This window comes from Gorilla gorilla, chromosome 10 (assembly GCF_029281585.2).
Source record: "Gorilla gorilla gorilla isolate KB3781 chromosome 10, NHGRI_mGorGor1-v2.1_pri, whole genome shotgun sequence".
NCBI classification, from domain to species: Eukaryota; Metazoa; Chordata; class Mammalia; order Primates; family Hominidae; genus Gorilla; species Gorilla gorilla.
The window spans coordinates 112182415-112201358 of NC_073234.2; the positions used below are offsets into that span (position 1 = coordinate 112182415).

The window sequence follows — 18944 nt, forward strand, 5'->3', positions numbered from 1 at the left end:
ATCACATATGATTTTATTACTTGACATAAATTACTTCGCCTTTATATTAAGTTTCCTCCTTTATAAAGTTAGGCTGACTTAATTGGCCTCTTGAATTCCTTCCAGCTTGTTGATCTCATGAGAGCTATTTTTCTCTATTTTCAGTCTACAGTTTCTTCAATTATCAGGACATTTGATTTCTACAGGAGCTTAAAATACAGATTGTGTTAAATTGTACAGATTGTGTTAAATCAAATATATTCTGTACTTTTCTGACTTACTAATCTTGAGGATGTGTCACCACTCAATGACAATACTGTTGCCGTGTTTTAGAGTCACTTAAGGCTGAACAGCTTGCTTCCTGGTGTATTATATTAAACACAGACTTAAAAAACAAAACCCAAAGCAGCTTTTCTGTCAAAACAACATCAGTTTTACAACGTCTTTTTCACAGAGTTGATATTTACTGGAAAAAGGAGCACTTAAATATTATAAAGCATAAAATCAGCTGTGACTTGATGCTTTCTTGATAATTTTCCTTTATAGTATAGATTGTGTCACACAAATGGGCTACTTAAAATTTTTTTTCATGTGAAAGTTTCTGATAGAAAAAGGCATTTAGAGATTATTTTTATAAGACAAAAATAAGCATCATGGTTATTTAAAATCTTTTTTTTAATTAATGACTGAACCTTGAGCTTCCTTATTACATGAAAAAGTAGATTACTGATTCTATGATAGGAGTGAATGAAAGTTACTTACATTTCTTATGTTTATTCAATCAGCAAACATTCATCGAGGGCCACTTATATGCAAGAATGGTGCTGGGAAGTGGAGACATACTAGGAAGCCAGTCCTCATCTCTGCCCTCAAGAAGCTTATTATCTAGTTAGGGAGAGAAAAGAGTTCATAATCCCTGTAACAATTCTAATTTTAACAAAAATCTAGAAGACAATTCAAGTATTTTTTTATATATTAGTGCCATTATCATATTGTATATCATACCATATTATGTATCATATCATATGGCACTAATATATAATATAAACTGTATAGTACAAATATATATTATATATACATATATGGGGCATGATGCCATGAAGTATTTGTTATTTTTGTCTTATATTGATATTTGGTATAATTTGAAACAATAAGTGAAATATACAAAAAGGGGAGATGTTGAAATATGGTTGTGCTGAACAAATTAGCATATCTTTTATTTCCCTTCTAGCCTGGGATCTAATCACAGTTGATAATTGTTGAAGTTAAGAGTGTGGTCTCTAAGAAAGAATTCTTATTCAATTCAATCCCCTTGAACAAGTCATTTAACTTCCCTTGTTTTCATTTCCTCTCCTATAAAATGTGGGTGAGTGCCAATGTCATTAGCCTCTGAGATGACGTGAGTGGCGTGCTTAACATATTTAGAAGGGCACCTCCTCACTTGTTTTAAGAGCTTTGTAGGTGTCAGCTGTTCTTCCTGTTCCATGCCTGGCCTCCTTACTCTCCTGGGAGCCTCCCAGAATCAAAGGCTTTTCCTCTCCATATTCTTCTTCTCCGTATTCACTTTGTCATCTCCGTATTCTCATCAGTGTGCTGCCATCCCGCCTGGTTCAGAGTAAGGACTCAGTAACTTCTTCCTGGATGAGAGAGAGAGAGAGAGAGAGAGACAGAGAGAGAGATTGAGGCTGTCCATCATCCTGCCATTCACATAGCACATGCCTGAATTAAAAGTTTACAAAAAGTTCTAGGTTTAAAAAAATATATCCTTTGTAGGGCATAGCAACTTGGAATTAGAAAATTTCGGAACCTAAAGATACCTCACGATTTTGTAGTTCTGCTGCATTTTATTTTTTAGCATTTAGTAGCCAAGAAATGTTTTAAAGACATGTAATACCCAATATTTCAATCATTTTTTCAGAGGACGCTCAAGGCTTGGAAGGCATGTGGGGACTTGTTCAAAGCCTCAGTGATATGGTAGCACCAATGACTGGCCAGGATCCAGCACTTCAGCTAGAATTCAGTATCTGTATCAGAGTCCTACACTGCCTTTCTGTTTATATTGCTTTATTGTGTGTTCAATTATCCGATCAATTAATTATTTCTCCTACTTCCATTCTCCTCTTTATGCCAACTTTTTTGTTCTTTAAAATTACCAAAGAGAAGGTGTTCATCTGCTTTTAGCCTAGACAGCCACATTCTCTGGGATGGTTTCCCTAACCTCCCCCAATCTGGGCCTGCTAGCAAAGTGCCCCGTGCTTTCTCTGCTACACAATTGGCCATGCAGTATTTTGATTGCCTGTCTGGCTATTCATATTCTCCATTAAACAAAACACTAGGCTTCATGACCTCCCTCTTAAGAGATAGTGCAATGTTGTAGTTTAGAGTGTGGGCCCTGGAGCCAGACTGCCTAGGTTCAAATTATGGCTCTTCTGTTTACCAGCCATCTAACCTTGGGTGAGTTGCTGAAACCTCACTGAGCTACTGCTTTGTCCTCTGTCAAATAAGCTTGGTAATGGTGCCCACTCAGAGTTGCGGGGATCATATGAGTAATGCATTTAAGTCCTTCAGAGGGTGGCTGGAATGTAGGACACATTTAATAAATCTTAGCTCTTATTATTTTCTTTTTTCATTTTTATCAAGTACCTAAGCACTTAGAAAATATTTGTTGAATAAATGTCTGCCTGTCTGGCTCTGGGGTCACACAGATAAAGTCTAATGTCTCTTCCATACAATGGTTTTTTAAGTAAAAACATGTTAAATAATGATGGGGCCTAATAAAAAGCATAGCATGTAGCCCTTGTCTATCATGGGTTTGCTGTCTAGTGGAGATGACAAAACAAAACAAAACAAAACACACAAAGCAAGTAACCACTATAATGCTTAATAGAAAGAAAATTACTGCCCATTAATATTTGCAAATTTTATTGGGAACAACATAAAATTTCCGGGTGTTTCCCTATTAACAACCTCATCTTAGCAGCATGAAAGTTGTTCTGTAGAGCATTGTGAATTTTAGAAGGAAAGGGTTTTGAGAGATTATTCTTCATTTAAAAAATGAGAAAACATGTTAGAAATGTATCAAAGAAAAAATTTCAAAGGGTTATTACTGTAGTTCATTGAAATATTGGGCATTATATGTCTTTAAAACATGTCTTGGATGCTAAAAACTGTAAAAACTACCAAAGTTCTTGATAGATTTCATTACTGTGAGAGCAGTCTGGTAACTTGGAGGCTTGTTATAAACGCTGTGTATTTTTTTGTTCTTCCCCACCCAACTGTTTTTCTTTTAGGACATACAGTGGCCAAGCAAGTATATTACAAGAATAAAAGGAAGGACCCCTCGAAGTGGTTACCTGCTCTTCATCTGTTTGATGTGGCACTGAAGCTCTGTAGAACAACAGCAGTGGAGGAACATGAGGTGGAAGCTGAAATCCTTTTTCAGAAAGGTAAAATGCATCTGGGGTCAGAACTATGATAAAATTTATGGAATTCTTTTTTCTATCAACAACAGGATTCTTGAAAATCTGGTCCCTGACTATAAAAATTACAAACATACAAAGGGCTTAGAGATGATTAACACAATGGTACCTCCACCAAATCCAGTCTTAGGTAAAAGAATGCTGCTTATTTTATGTCTAGAAAGAAAAAAGTACTACTGCTTCATTTCTTTTATAATTGTAATTGATTCTTCTTACACAAAGTTTCAGGTTTGACTGAAAAATGGCAGCATAGCCTCTTAGCTATAAATAATATTACTTAAATAATGCTTGGAAGACATTTTTTCTGCATCATTTCATTACTTAGCTAAACATTTTGGTTAATTTTTATAAGTAAGAGATACATACTCATTGAAATTAAATAGATATAGCACACCTATACTTAAAACTTATATATAACACCTATTTCCTCAATACATTTATATAATTTTATTGTGGGCATTTTACCTCTGAGAAAAAGATAAGGATGATTGCTATCATTTACTGAGTATCTACTAAATGCTAGGTGCTGTATTCAGTATGTTCAATATGTATCTCATAGTGCTAATTCTTAAAAGAGCTCTGCAAGGTAGGCATGACAAATCCTGCTTGATGATGAGGAAAATTAGGTGTGGTCTGGTTAAGTGACTTTCCAAAAGTCAACAGCCACTAAATGATAGTGCCCAGATGTGAGCTCAACATTGGCGAGCTCTGTGCCCTTTCCACAGGCTGCATGAAAGCTGTGAATCCTTTCTATAGTGATTATAGAAGTTTCCTTTCCCATCCTTGTTGCTACCCATGTGCTCTGCTAGTGCCTACATTTTTTTTTTTTGAGGTGTAGTCTCGCTGTGTTGCCCAGGCTGGAGTGCAGTGGCATGATCTTGGCTCACTGCAACCTTCGCCTCACGGGTTCAAGCAATTCTCCTTCCTCAGCCTACTGAGTAACTGGGACCATAGGCATGCACCACCACACTTGGCTAATTTTTGTTATTTTTAGTAGAGATGGGGTTTCACTATGTTGGCCAGGCTGATCTTGAACTCCTGACCTCAAGCTATCCACCCCCCTTGGCCTCCCAAAGTGCTGGGATTGCAAGCATGAGCCACCAGGCCCAGCCTGCTAATGCCTATATTTGAAGACTGCAGCTCACCATGAGGGCTGGGAGCTTTGAGGGCCAGCACATTTGCATTATCATAGAGAGTTTTCAGCCATTTGCTGACTTTTTAGGATTTATTTTTTCTCCTTAGGTTTGTGATTTTTCTAAAATTTTAAAAGTGTTTTCAATTTATTTTTAACTGACAAAGCAATTGTATATATTTATGGGGTATAGTGTGACGTTTTTGATACATGTATATATTGTGGCATGATTAAATCAAGCTAATTAGCATATCCATCACTTCACATACTTATCATTTTTTTGTGGTGAAAGCATTTAAAATCTATAATTATTATTAATTATAGTCACCATGTTGTACAATAGGTCTCCAGAACTTATTCCTCCCATTTAACTGAAACTTTGTACCCTTTGACCAATATCTCCCTATTCCCCCACCATCCCTGACTTTTTAAGATTCTTCAGTTAAGTGAGATCACGCAATATTTGTCTTTATGTGCCTGGCTTATTTCACTGAGAATAATGTCCTCCAGGTTCATCCATGAGGTCTTCAAATAACAGGATTTCTTTCTATTTTAAATAGTATTCCGTTGTGTATATATATCACATTTTCTTTTCTTTTTTCCTTTTTTTTTTGAGACTAAGTCTCACTCTGTCACCCAGGCTGGAGTGCAGTGGTGTGATCTCGGCTCACTGCAACCTCCACCTCCCAGGTTCAAGTGATTCTCCTGCCTCAGCCTCCTGAGTGGCTGGGATTACAGGCGTGCACCACCATGCCAGGCTAATTTTTGTATTTTTAGTAGAGATGGCGTTTCACCATGTTGGGCAGGCTGGTCTCGAACTCCTGACCTTGTGATCCGCCCTCCTCAGCCTCCCAAAGTGCTGGGATTACAAGCGTGAGCCACCACGGCCAGCCATATCACGTTTTCTTTATCCATGCACCTGTCAAAGGTTACTTAGATTGATTCCATGTCTTGGCTATTGTGAATAATGTGAATAATGCTACAATGAACATGGGAGGGCAGATGTTTTCTATGATATCTGTGAAGGAGACAGGGGAAGGAGGAGAATGCATGTCAAAAAAGGGAATGTAAGATACAGGAGGAGGGAGAAGCACAAAGTAAGGGAATGGAGAGAGAAGTTAGGTGGGAAGATGGGAAGACCAGTTGTGTAGGGCAAGCCAAAGAAGGCTTGCCTCATGTTGCTTCCTGAATGCAGGGGAAGCCTGAGAGTTCTGAAGAAGGAGGCAATGGGTCTTTCCTCACTGGCTTACCTTCTGGAAGAAATAGACAGACATACAAAAGGACAGCACATCAAATATTCTGAATTTCCAGCATGAAATATTTGTTCTTAAGTTCTAAGTGCTAGAAAAAGGAAAAACCATCTTTGTATCTTTTTCTTCTTTCAGGCAAAATAGAACGTCAAATACTAATGGAAGAGAAATCTCCAAGTTTTCAACTTGAGAGTTTATATGAAGCTATACAACTAAGCCTGAAAAATGATCAAAACTCAGGGTAAAAAGATATTCCGTTGTTGTAGCTGTGTGTGTTTGGCTTGAGCCCCATGTTCTTGTAGTACATTGACCACTCAAGGCTGGATTGATTGGGATGCCCTCTGAAAGCAGGGCTAGTTCATGGGGTCCATCTCAAGCTTGTTGCTCTTTGTTCTGACCCAAAGCCTCCTTTAAAGTAATGGTAAATGATGGCTGTCCTCATAGTGGCATATTGGCCTGTAACCAGATCTCCTGTCAGTCCCAGGATTGCTGGAGCCTCCTCAGGATGACTGGCTTCTAAACTGGAAGGTCCTTCCCTAAATGTGCAATTGTGTCTAGAAGCAGTTCATGTGGCTGTTCACTCTGGTCATCAGGACCAGGACTGGCCAACTTAATTCTTAATTCTGTATGAATATCACCTCAATATTGAGTAAGCCACCTTTATTACAACGGCACTGATCCAGGTGCACTGATCCCCAGCTGACAGATTTGATAGTGAATACATAGACCTAACCCATACCAAATCACTGCTTTCTGCATTGCATAACTCTATGTATTTCTTTCTATTTTAATTAGTGTAGGAGGATAGAGAGGGGCCTCCATTTTCAAGGCAAATTCCTCCAGCCCTGACCTTCACTGATTCAGTGTCTTGTGTGCTAGAATATTCCAGAATGGTCTTGATGCCAGGCTTCCTGGCAGTTATAGCATGGAGTGTTGCCACCACAGGAAAAGGCAGAGTGCTAAGCTCTCTTCAAGAACTTCCAATTTTAGTAGGGAGGAAGATGCTAGTATCTGTGGTCAAAAGTGCTATGAAAAGAGGGTGTGTGTTTGTGACAGATGCTGGTTTTGCCAGTTTTTACCTTTCATCAGCTCAGAAACTGTTGGCAAATGATACCAATGATTATGCATGGTGAAGCTATTTAATAAGTACAGTGCTATATCATTTTAGATTGATAAGAGACTCCTACCTAGAAATGGCTCTATTGTATTTTCATCTGAAGAAGCCAAAGATAAAAATTTCAGGATCACCATTAACACTTAAGGTAAGAGTCTATTTTATTAGAAATTATGAGTTAATTGCCTTTGAGCTTGCTATTTTGGTAACACTGTGCTATTGAAATAATGAGGCTGATTTTCCTGTGTGGCTTGGAGAAATTAATTCATCGCTTTGTAGTTACACTTGTAACTATGTTACAAAGAGATATCTCTTTGGACATTTTATATAGGGCTTTGGAAATTATTTTTATATACACATTTCTGCCTGTGAAAATGTTATCCATGAAATGTAACTGTACATAAATATATACTTAATATATAAATATACAGTTATGTTTCATGGATAACATAAATGCAAGGCAATGAATGAGTCATTAGTATTGATCAGGAAAATTCAAGAAATGACATATTGGTTAAACAGATGGACAAGTGAAGTTTTCAATACTGATATGGCCTATAAACAGATTACCTCTTGATAGAATCATTCATTCATTCATCACGTATCTATTGAGCATCTACTATGATCCAGGTACTCTTATAGAGGAAGATGTTAAAGCAGTGTCTAAAACAAACTTGTTCCCTGTTCTCATGGAGCTTGCCTTTCAGTAGAGGAAAACAGATAATAAACCAGTAAAGGAAGGAGATCAGAGGAGGAAAGGTGGGAGGAAATGAGGGAGAAGGAGGGGAAGGGCATGTATTAGTTCATTTTCACGCTGCTAATAAAGACATACCTGAGACTGAGTAATTATAAAGGAAAGAGATTTAATGGACTCACAGTTCCATGTGGCTGGGGAGGCCTCACAATCATGGTGGAAGGCAAAAGTCACATCTTACATGGCAGCAGACAAAGAAAGAATGAGAACCAAGTGAAAGGGGTTTCCCCTTATAAAACCATCAGATCTCCTGAGATTTATTCACTACCATGAGAACAGTATGGGAGAAACTGTCCCATGATTCAGTTATCTCCCACCAGGTCGCTCCCACAATGTGTGGGAATTTTGGGAGCTACAATTCAAGATGAGATTTGGGTGAGGACACAGCCAAACCATATTAGGGGGTGACTTAGGTAGTGAAATTTGGAGCTAGGAATAACTTGCATTGGTGGGATTTTCAATGAATGACCTGAGAAGGGGTGATGTTTGAAGTAGGGTTTAATGGATGAGGAGGGACTCCAGCAAAGAGTTGCAGAGGGGTCGCATCTTGTAGCTAGAGCAGTGCTTCCAAACTAAGATGTGGAAACACCTCTGAAAATCTTGTGAAATGGCAGAATCTGATTCAGTAAATCAGGGATGGGCTCTGAGATTTGGCATTTCTAATGAGCCTCCCAGGTGATGCTGATGCCGCTGGTCTGTGGGCCACACGTGAGGACCAAGGGTCTAGACTCAGGGAGATCCCAGATGCAGGAATAATTTGGGTGGGTTTGAGGTATATGAACCCAGTAATTTTATTTTTTGTTTTTAAAATTTTAGTGGGCTTTTCTGTTTCATCCTTATTGAATAATCATTTGACCCTCCCAGAGATCTTTTCAGAAAATGTTGGCATCAAATCTTTAATTTTTGAGACAGCATAAACATGATTTAAAACCTTTAGGCAAATAGAGTCTCAGTCAATTGAATTATTCATATGGCAGCTGCCTTAGGTAAATGGCCCCTCTTTTTTTAATCAAAATAATTGCAAACTAGAAAAAGTTACTTTGTGTTGTTCGATAAACATGTTTATTTCCAGTAACAGAAAAAAAAACCCTTGTTTTTATAGCAGGTGGCAATACAAATTAATAGGATGCTAGGATGATAATATATCAGCTTTCTGGCCCTTACTAGAGAAGTGCTTATAATTAAGAACATAAAGAAGTTAGGATCTGAATGAAAACAGTAGTGTAATTCCTTACAATATGATCATTATTTTCTGTATGTTTCGACATAGTATAAATATTTTAGCAAGTCATAGAATTATTAGAAGCACAGAAAACAGCCAAAACCAATTAAAAAAATTCATGCAGACATATTCAGACCATGGAAATATAACATTTGAAATATGTCCTAATAAAGACAACACAGTATAAGCCCTTAAAAGGAAGCACTATTGTTTCACTTTTATGTAGTGTCCATACAGCAGATTGACCATAGTACCTGTGTGGGTTTGAATCCTAGCTTCACAACTTACTAGCTATGTGACTGAGGTCTTTCTAAGCCTAGTTTCCTCGCCTGTGAAATGGAGATGAGGATCCTTACCTCTTAGAGTGGCTCTGAGAATTAAACAAGATAATGGGCTTGTATGTAATAAGTACTTATATAAATGGAACTATTATTTCTCGTTATGTAACATCAGCTAAACATCTTTATTCTTCTTTCTATTTTGTTAATAGCAGGTACTCAATAATTGATGCCTAAGTTGAAATCACTATTTCTTAAACATTCATTTATTTACTCATGAACTGAACACTTACTGAGGGCTTAATGTACGTTAACCACTTTCTTTTCCTAAGGAGCACAGAGTCTAGCAAGAGAGATAAATAATTGTATTGCAATGTGACAAGGACTATAATCACAATTTGTCAAGGTGGAGAAGTGGGGCAAAGTAGGGACTAATACTGTTTTGGGGAAATGCTGGAGAAGGCTTCACAGATGAAGTACATTTTGAAGGATAAGTGGAGTTCTCCAAGTAGTTATGTGGGAGAAAACAGTCCACAGAGAGATCAGCATGCATACATTTAAAAAAAAACTTGAGGTATAATTTCCATCCATGAAATTAATGCATTTTAAGACTGCAGTCCACAGATGTTTAGTAAATTTACAGAGTTGTGCAACAATCACCACTATCCAGTTTTAGAACATTTTCATCATCCCAAGAAAGATCCCTTATGCCTATTTGCAGTCAATCCTGTTCCCACCCCTAGTCCCATGAAACCACCAAACTGTTTTCTGTCTCTATAGATTTGCCTTTTCCAGACATTTCATGTAGATAGAATGATAGATTTTATTTTAGTTTTTCTGAGACAGAGTCTTGCTCTGATGCCTAGACTGGAGTGCAGTGGCGTGATCTAGGCTCACTGCAACCTCCGCCTCCTGGGTTCAAGCAATTCTCCTGCCTCAGCTTCCCGAGTAGCTCGGACTACAGGCATGCACCGCCATGCCCAGCTAATAGAATGATAGATTTTGTCTTGTTTATGCCTGCTTCTTTCACCCACTATAATGTTTCATAGGTTGACCCATGTTGTAGTGTGTAACGGTAGTTTTGTTGTTGTTGTTGCTGAATAGTGTTTCATTATATGGATATGCCACTTTTTTTTTCTTTATCCATTCAGTAGTTGATGGACCTTTGAATTGTTTTCACTTTTTGGCTGTTTTGATAAATGATGTTTTGCACATTCATATACAAATTTTTTTGTGGACATATGTTTTCAATTCTTTTGAGTATATACCTAAGAGTGAAATTGCTGGGTTATATGGCAACTCTATGTTTAGCCTTTTGATGATCTGTCAGATTGTTTTCAAAGGTGGCTCTACCATTTTACATCCTTACCAGCAGTATATGAAGGTTGCAATTTTTCCACATCCTTGCTAACACTTGTTATTATCTACCTTTTTGGTAGTACCCATGCTAGTAGGTATGAAGTGGTATCTCACTGTGGTTTTGATTTGCATTCCTCTGGTGGCTAATGATGCTTAGATCTTTTCATGTGCTTATTGGCCATTTGTGTATCTTCTTTGGGGAAATGTCTATTCAGATCTTTTGCCCATTTTTATTGGGTCATTTGTCTTTTTTTGTCATTAGCTTTGAGAGTTTTCTTTTTTAAAAATATATGTATTCTAGATACAAGGCCCCTATCAAATAAATGATTTGCAAATATTTTCTCCTGGTTAGTCGCTTGTCCTTTCATATTGTTAGTAGTGTCTTTGGAGGCACAGAGTTTTTAAATTTTAATGAAGTCCAAATTGTCATTTTTTTCTTTTATAGATTGTGGGGTTTTTTTGCGGCATATCTAGCACCCTTTGTCTAACTGCAGATGTTGAAGATTTTCTTATATGTTTTCTTCTAGAAGTTGTATAGTTTTAACTTTTACATTTAAGTCTGTGATCCATTTTGAGTTAATACTTGGGTAGAGTGTGAGGTAAGATTCTAAATTCTAAATTCATCTTTTTGTCCATGAATATGCTGTTGTCTCAGCACCATTTGTTGCAAAGACTTATCCTTTTCTCGTTGGATTGCTTTGGCACTTTTGTTGAAAATTAATTATAAATGCAAATGTTTATTCCTGGATTTTCAATCCTGTTTCATTGACCTCTAAATCTACCTTTACTTGAGTTTCCACCGTCTTGGTTCCTGCAGCTTTTAGTAAGTTTTGAAATTGTAAAGTGCATGTTCCAACTATATTCTTCCTTTTCAAAACTGTTTTGGCTACTTTGACTCCTTTGCATTTCACTATCTATTTTAGGATCTGCTTGTCAATTTCTGCAAAAAAAACTAAGGAGATTTTTGTTGCCATCTTAACAATATTAAGTCCTCTAATTAATGAATATGGACTGTCTCTTCATTTATTCTGACCTTAATTTCTCTCAACAAAGTTTTGTCTTTTTAGTGTACGAGTCTTATACATTTTTGTTATTTCTATTGTCAAAGGGATTTTTATTTTAATTTTTAGATTGCTTATCGCTAGTATATAAAAATACAGTTCATTTGTGTGTATTCATTGTTTTGCATCCTGTGACCTTGCTAAACAAGTTTAATAATGTTAATTGTGTTTGTGTGTCTGTTTGTGTATTCCTTAGGATTTTCTACATATAGGATCATGTCTTCTGAAAAGAAAGACACTTTACTTCTTCACTTCCAATCTACATGCATTCCACACCCCCTGCCCGGGTTTTCTTTCCTGTTTACATAAACTAGAATCTCCTGTGCAATGTCGAACATCTCCCCCATCTGGAAAATGCCCACCATATTCTTTGTCCACTCCAAATTTTTCTATGGTGGGCTCAAGCCCAACTTCCTCAATAAAGGTTTCCTTTCCATTCGAGTTGACTTCTTTTTTCTTTGAATGGCTGGGTCACTAGTTGGTCTTACATTATAGTTATTTAATGTTGTTCTCTATTCTTCATTACATGCCTGTTAGTCTTGTTACCAGAATTTAAGTAGATAAATTGCCCATGCTTATGTTGTCAGTAAGCTAGCAATTGTTTCTCCAGATTAGTCCCATTACAGCTAATGATTAGGGTTTTTTTTTTCTTTTTTTTTATCTTGGAACGGGGCTATATTGCTTAGATTTCCCCATAGGTAGATCTTTCCAGGTGTCATCTTCTCCCAGGCTTAATGCTAGAGCTAAGCTAGGCCACATTTATGCCTTATACTTGTTGCTTTGACATCAGCATTGTACACGGCCTTTCTTTTTCTCTGGGAGTCTTCTAGCCAGAAGTAAAATAAAGATACTTTTGTTATTGTTTGTTTTATTCTGCAGGTTCATTGAAAATTAAAGAATTGGTCAAAATATGGGCATCAAAGAATTAGCACCCGTGGGGCTAATTGAATTGTTAGCTCCATCCAGATGCTTTAAATCTTAAGAAACTACTACTACTTATTTTAGTTGTCTTTAAAAATGTACAACAGATACTAGCTACTGGTGGAGTTTTCTTCTGTTCACTTCTGTAGCATTGACTTTCTATGTTTAAAAACTGAATATATATTTTTAAAATATATATTCATTCTTTATTAAAGAAACCCCCATGGTAAAAAAAAAAATCCTCAATCATTGTTTGTTTGTTTTGCTATTCTATGGAACTTTATGATAATACTATATCTTTAATATTTTTCTTAGCAGGAAATATGATAGCAAATACTGCCAAAATCTTTAAGCAATGTTGTAATTTCTGATGCTGTTACACAATATATTCAACTTATAGGTTTCCTATTATAATGGCACTTAATTTTACTTAAGATGCCATTTTTGGATGGGTATAGTGACACATGCCTGTAATCCCAGCACTTTGGAAGGTTGAGGTGGGCCGATCACCTGAGCTCAGGAGATCAAGACCAGCCTGGGCAACATGGTGACACCTTGTTTCTACAAAAAATACAAAAACTAGCTGGGTGTGGTGGTGCATGCATGTAGTCCCAGCTACTTGGGAGTCTGAGGCAGAAAAAACTGTTTGAACCTGGGAGGCAGAGGTTTCAGTGAGCTGAGATTGTGTTGTTGCACTCCAGCCTGTGTGACAGAGCAAGACTATGTCTCAAAAATGTATATATATAATTTTTATTAACTTATTACACAAATAATTCAAATTCATTATAGAAAATTAGAAAAAAATGATAAGAATAATTTAACTACCTTAAAACTTGGGATAACTGCTGTTAATAATTTTCTCTGCTTTTATGTACAGGGAATGTATGTGTGTGCATATTTTTTAAAAAGAAGGATTGTACTTTTCATACAATTTTGTAACCTACACTTTTCTTTCCTCAATGTATTTCGAATATCTTCTCATGTCAATAGATACATTATTATCCTTAGTGACTACATAGCATTTCAGTAAAATGTCATCTTCAGAAGATGAGAAGAGTTATCACAAAACTTTATATCATAACACATTTGCCATATTTTTAGCCTCCTCTCAGAAGAAGTAGTTCTGTTAAAGAAACATCAGCAAATAAATTTGAAATGTACAGTTCATTAGCCTGGATTGCAATAAGAGCTGCTGCACAGGTTGGTGTGATTTTTGTTTAATCTTTCTTTTTACTGTCATATCTGTATTCTCTGCCTTTAAAGAACACAATATACCTGTAAAAGAGAAAGGAATTGGGTGTGATACCTCACGCCTGTTATCCCAGCACTTTGGGAGGCTGAGGCAGGAGGATCACTTGAATCCAGGAGGTTGAGACCAGTCTGGACAACATAGCAAGAGCCCATCTCTACAAAAAATTTAAAAATTAGCTGGGCATGGTGGCATGCCTATAGTCTCAGCTACACAGAAGGCTGAGGCAAAAGGATTGCTTGACTCTGGGAGGTCGAGGCTGCAGTGAGCTGAGATCCCACCACTGCACTCCAGGCTGGGCAACAGAGTGAGATCCTGTCTCAAAAGAAAAAAAGAAAAAAAAATTACATTATTTGGGATTTGTGCCAATTATGTTTCTTTGGAAAGATTAGAAATACTAGTTATGTTTAGTGTTTTCAATCTCTCTATTAGCCAGACTTAGTTCTCTTTGTTTCACCTTTTCTCAGTGAAACTATTGGCAGATATACATGTGTACCTATTTGACATTTTGGCAACTGTCTGTCATAGCTAGGTAAGGTAGCTTATTTAAAGTGACTTATGCATTAATTAAATTGTCAACCCTAAATTATTTGTTTGAATATGATATATTCTACATATCAGGGATCACATATTATTTTTTCAGGTTGTCTTTATTTTTTCCTCCAATGTATATGGAATATTATTTTATGAATTCACTTTTTTCACATTATTTACCTAATAGATAATCTATGAATTAGAAAGCTTACATTTATAATTCTAATTTATGCATTAATTGTAGGTCAGTGAAGCTGTGCTGGCAATTAACTTACTTATTGGAAAGAAGAATACTAGAATGCATAAAGTTAACCAAGTGGCATTACCAAATATCCCAGAATTTGCTGCTCTGGATCTTTTGTCTTCGTATACAGATTATTTGCTTGGTATGTTTGGATGTCTACATATTATGCAAAAAAACTGACATATGTAATATAGAATCAAGTTTCAAAGATTTAATTGTAATTTGTTGGCTTTTAGCTTAGATGGGATAATGTTTGCGGGCACTTCTAGGGGTCCTAGGGCCAAAATAGAGGGCTCTTAGCTCACTGCACATGTGTACCTGTTACTCAGTCAGCTGCTGCATTTCAGATCCATGTTCTTTTAAAAAAATGATATTTTACATCTGTTTCTTTTCCAGTTCACACATATCAAGTGGGACCTTTTGGGACTGTTTGCCTCTCTGATCCTTTCATCCACAATCTACATGCACTCTCCCACTCTGATATGCCTCCCTCTTCTTTTCCTTAGTGATTTTATATTTGTATGTATGTTTGATTGTGTGTTTAAGCTCTTTCTCTCATTAAATTATCATCAGCTACCTGAGGGCAGGGTCTTCATATATTCAGTTTTCATCTACAGCAAATTGCACAGTGCTTGCACATAGCAGACATTCAATATCAACATTTGTTAAATGAATTAATGAAAGAAATTAGCAAAATTTAAACTGGACTGCAATACTGTTTATGTTTTTGCTTAGTTACTCCTTTGATAGTAAACTATAATATAAACCTCTATATCAGATAACTGGTAACAGGCATTTAACATTCATTTATGTGTTTTTCCATTATTTCACTCAAAAAATATTTATTGAGTGCTTCTTGTGTGCTAAGCACTTGGATAGGTGCTAAGAAGCAAGATACTAGTCTTACTTCCAGACTGACATTTCACTAACATCCACCTCTAATTTTGCTTGGTGCTAGGCCAGCATTGAGCCAAAGGAGACGAGTTTTAACCTTCTCCTTTGGGAGTGATCTTCCTAATACTTCGGGAATCACATCTGTAGACAGCGTCTTACTCTGCTGCATTGTTGGGTCAGCCTTAGTTAAAGTGTTAATGTCTAACGTCCCCCTCTTTGGCTCTTTTCTGAAGCATAGGTGTCCCAAATTATTTTGCAAACTATTTTATAGATTTTTTTACGCTGAGGCTTTGTTTTCTTATTTTTATTTCCTTTGTGCCTGGGAGAATTTTGCTTTATTGGCTTTCTGAGCCACAGCCTGAACGTCAGACTGGGTGCTTGCTCTTCTTTAAGGTTCCCATAGGTGGGTTCTCTGGGGACAAAGCCATTGACCCTACACAGGGCAGTTCGGCAGCCCAGCAGCCAGGAGGAGCTGGTCACCACTTCTTTGCTTAACACTGTTTGGCAGCTCAATTCTCCCTGGTTCAGAATGCCAGGAAAGCATCTCTCTTAGAAGCACACATTATTGTACAGTATTAATAATCAAGAGATTCAGTTGACATCCTAGCTCTCCAAAACCATTTCATTTCTCTCAGCCTCATTAGAAACTAATCTACTCTAGAATCTGAGGCTAATCGCTCAGTCTCTTGTCCGTAGACTGAGAGATTAGTCAAAATCTAAGACGATGACTGAAACTTCCAATATGGCTATTGCTTCTTCATACTGCCTCCTTATTACTTCTGAATGATGTGTTTACTTTATCCTAGTCATTTCCTTGTGTTTTCCCAGTTTTTGGGGCAGGGATGACCAATAAGTTTCATCCAAGATGGACCCTAAAACTCAGTGGCCTACAACAACAGGAACTCATTCTTCCACTCAGCTCATGTGTTCTGCTTCAGGCTGTAGGTCGGGTTCAGGTGCATTCTTATGTACATTTGTCACGAGTGAGGCTCAAGCTAAAGAGACAGTGGTTAGCTGGGGCATGATCTTCTCATGGTAGATACCAGAGCAAAAGAGCCACAAACCAAATCACACAAATGCATTTAAGGCCTTTCTTCACATCCCATCCCATTGGCCACAGCAAGTCATAGGGCCAAGTCCAATATCAGTGAGCTAGGGAAATATACACTGCTTGTACAGGAAGGGAGAGAGGCATGGATGTTTGCTAAATGATAATCCAAACTATCACATATGACAAATTCAATGGCCAATGGCTACCTGAGAAGAACCTCTGTATGGTTCAGAGGAAAGAACCATAGAAAAGACACGAAAAAGCTGCTGTGATTAATTAATGATGTCAGCCAAGGGCACACAGTGGAAAATGGCATCCTCTAAACAAAACCATGTTTGTTGATCCAGTTGAGTAGGTAGTCTTCATCTCAGTTTAATACTAGAACCTAAGCTTTCTTGTTCCGTGTCAGTGGCTTTCATAGCATACTACATTTTTTCAGTTTCCATTTTATACCATTAGCCCTTCTTTACTATTTTAACTACGAAATTACCAAATTTTAAAATCCAATCTGTTTTGCATTTTGCCTTGCCTTAAGAATAATAATTTTGCCTTCCAGTCCTTTCCTGGCAGGCTGATAATTAATTCATGTTGATGACTTCCCTCACTTCAGTGTTGGGGTTAGAAGGAGGTTCTGAATTCCCACTTGGTTGCCACTAATACCCAGAGGGCAATGAGGTTCATATTATAATGGCTTGCTAAAGGGCAAAATTCCTTAACAACAACAAATAAAACTTGTTTGATTTTCCTTGCATTAGCATAAATTAGCATCCAGCAAAAAACCTCCTCAGTAATCTTAGCTTTAAACAATACTAGCGTTGATCTACACATGAGGTGATGGACAACATTTACTGTTACTGTATGCAGAGTACTGTACCAGATATTTACATTTAGAGAGAAGGAAGAGTCAGAGAACACCTCAAGGAAGCAGGTCTTACCTTCCATCAGCTTCTAGTCATGGGCAATCAGAACAGGCATATACCCTGAAATGATAGACATTCATTTTTTGGCCAGGTGCAGTGGCTCATGCCTGTAATCCCAGCACTTTGGGAGGCTAAGGTGGGTGGATTATTTGAGGTCAGGAGTTTGAGACCACCCTGGGCAACATGGTGAAACCCCATCTCTACTGAAAATACAAAAATCAGCCGGGTGTGCTGCTGCACACCTGTAGTCCCAACTACTCAGGAGGGTGAGACAGGAGAATCGCTTGAACCCAGAAGGTGGAGGTTGCAGTGAGCCAAGATCGCACCATTGCACTCCAGCCTCAGTAACAAAGTGAGACTCTGTCTCAAAAAATAAAATAGAAAAAACAAAATTCATCTTTTAAGAACAGCATAATAGGCTGGGTGCGGTGGGTTATGGCTATAATCCTGGCACTTTGGAAGGCCAAGAAGGGTGGATCACTTGAGGCCAGGAGTTCAAGACCAGCCTGGCCAACATGGCAAAACCCGATCTCTACTAAAAATACAAAAATTAGCCGGGTATGGTGGTGGGCGCCTATAATTCCAGCTACTAGGGAGGCTGAGGCAGGATAATGGATTGAACCTGGGAGGCAGAGGTTGCAGTGAGCCGAGATCACGCCACTCACTGCACTCCAGCCTGGGTGACAGAGTGAGACTCTCTCTCAAAAAACAAAACAAAACAAAAAGAAAAACAAAACAAAAAAAGAAGCAGAGCATAATAATGAAGGCAGATTAAAGTGCCACAAGCTAAATCCATCTATGCCTTCTGAGGGGAGCTGGACACAGGCAGGATGGCATATGAGTTAATTAAGAGCGTTGTTTTCTGGGAGAGGTATATTATGGGGCAGGTGTAAATTGACTCAGGGGAAGCAAATTTTATCAACAGAGCAATTGATGACAGGAGCATGATGACAGAATGGACTAGTCATGTGTGGAGAGTGGACTATAGATCATCCTGCCAGGACCAGAGAGCAATTGTATGACATCTATAGCACAGTAAGAGAGTTAAAGTGATGCACCTAGTACAATTACTGAGGTATTCTCTGTAGGAACAGACACCTTGAGATGTTGGCACTGGCAATGTGGGGCCATGTTTAAATTCAATGCAAAGAAACCTTTATTTCATGCTACCTACTTTGGGCCCAGTTATATTCAAGTATATACTCTATCATTTTGTCTTGATTTTCTTGTGGCCTTGATAAAAATTTCAGCTGGGATTAAAATTATTAAATTCTGTATTTAAATTTTGAATTCAAAGTAACATTTAGGATTACTGGTCCCAGATGCAGCCTCTTACTACTACATAAACAATATACACAGAAAACTATAAATGCCTGTCTTGCTAAAAAGTAATGTCAGTGAACGTTAGGTCCAGGGTCAGTTTCCAGCCCATGCTGAGGTCGGAGGGGTGTGGGTGGATGGGGAGCAGGGAGCTGAAAGAACGTTCGGGGGGTTGTAGGTATG

At 37.7% G+C, this 18944-nt stretch overlaps 1 protein-coding gene across 1 annotated transcript in view; it reads left to right on the top strand.

Moving 5' to 3' along the window:
• The window catches only part of CFAP54 (cilia and flagella associated protein 54), a 372948-nt gene that overhangs the window by 264739 nt on the left and 89265 nt on the right, over positions 1-18944 (top strand). Inside the window, exons 57-61 of the mRNA XM_055357441.2 lie at positions 3270-3425; positions 5976-6081; positions 7009-7102; positions 13651-13749; positions 14577-14718. Of these exons, the coding sequence (XP_055213416.1) occupies positions 3270-3425; positions 5976-6081; positions 7009-7102; positions 13651-13749; positions 14577-14718 (597 nt within the window). The remainder of the gene's footprint in view (positions 1-3269; positions 3426-5975; positions 6082-7008; positions 7103-13650; positions 13750-14576; positions 14719-18944) is intronic.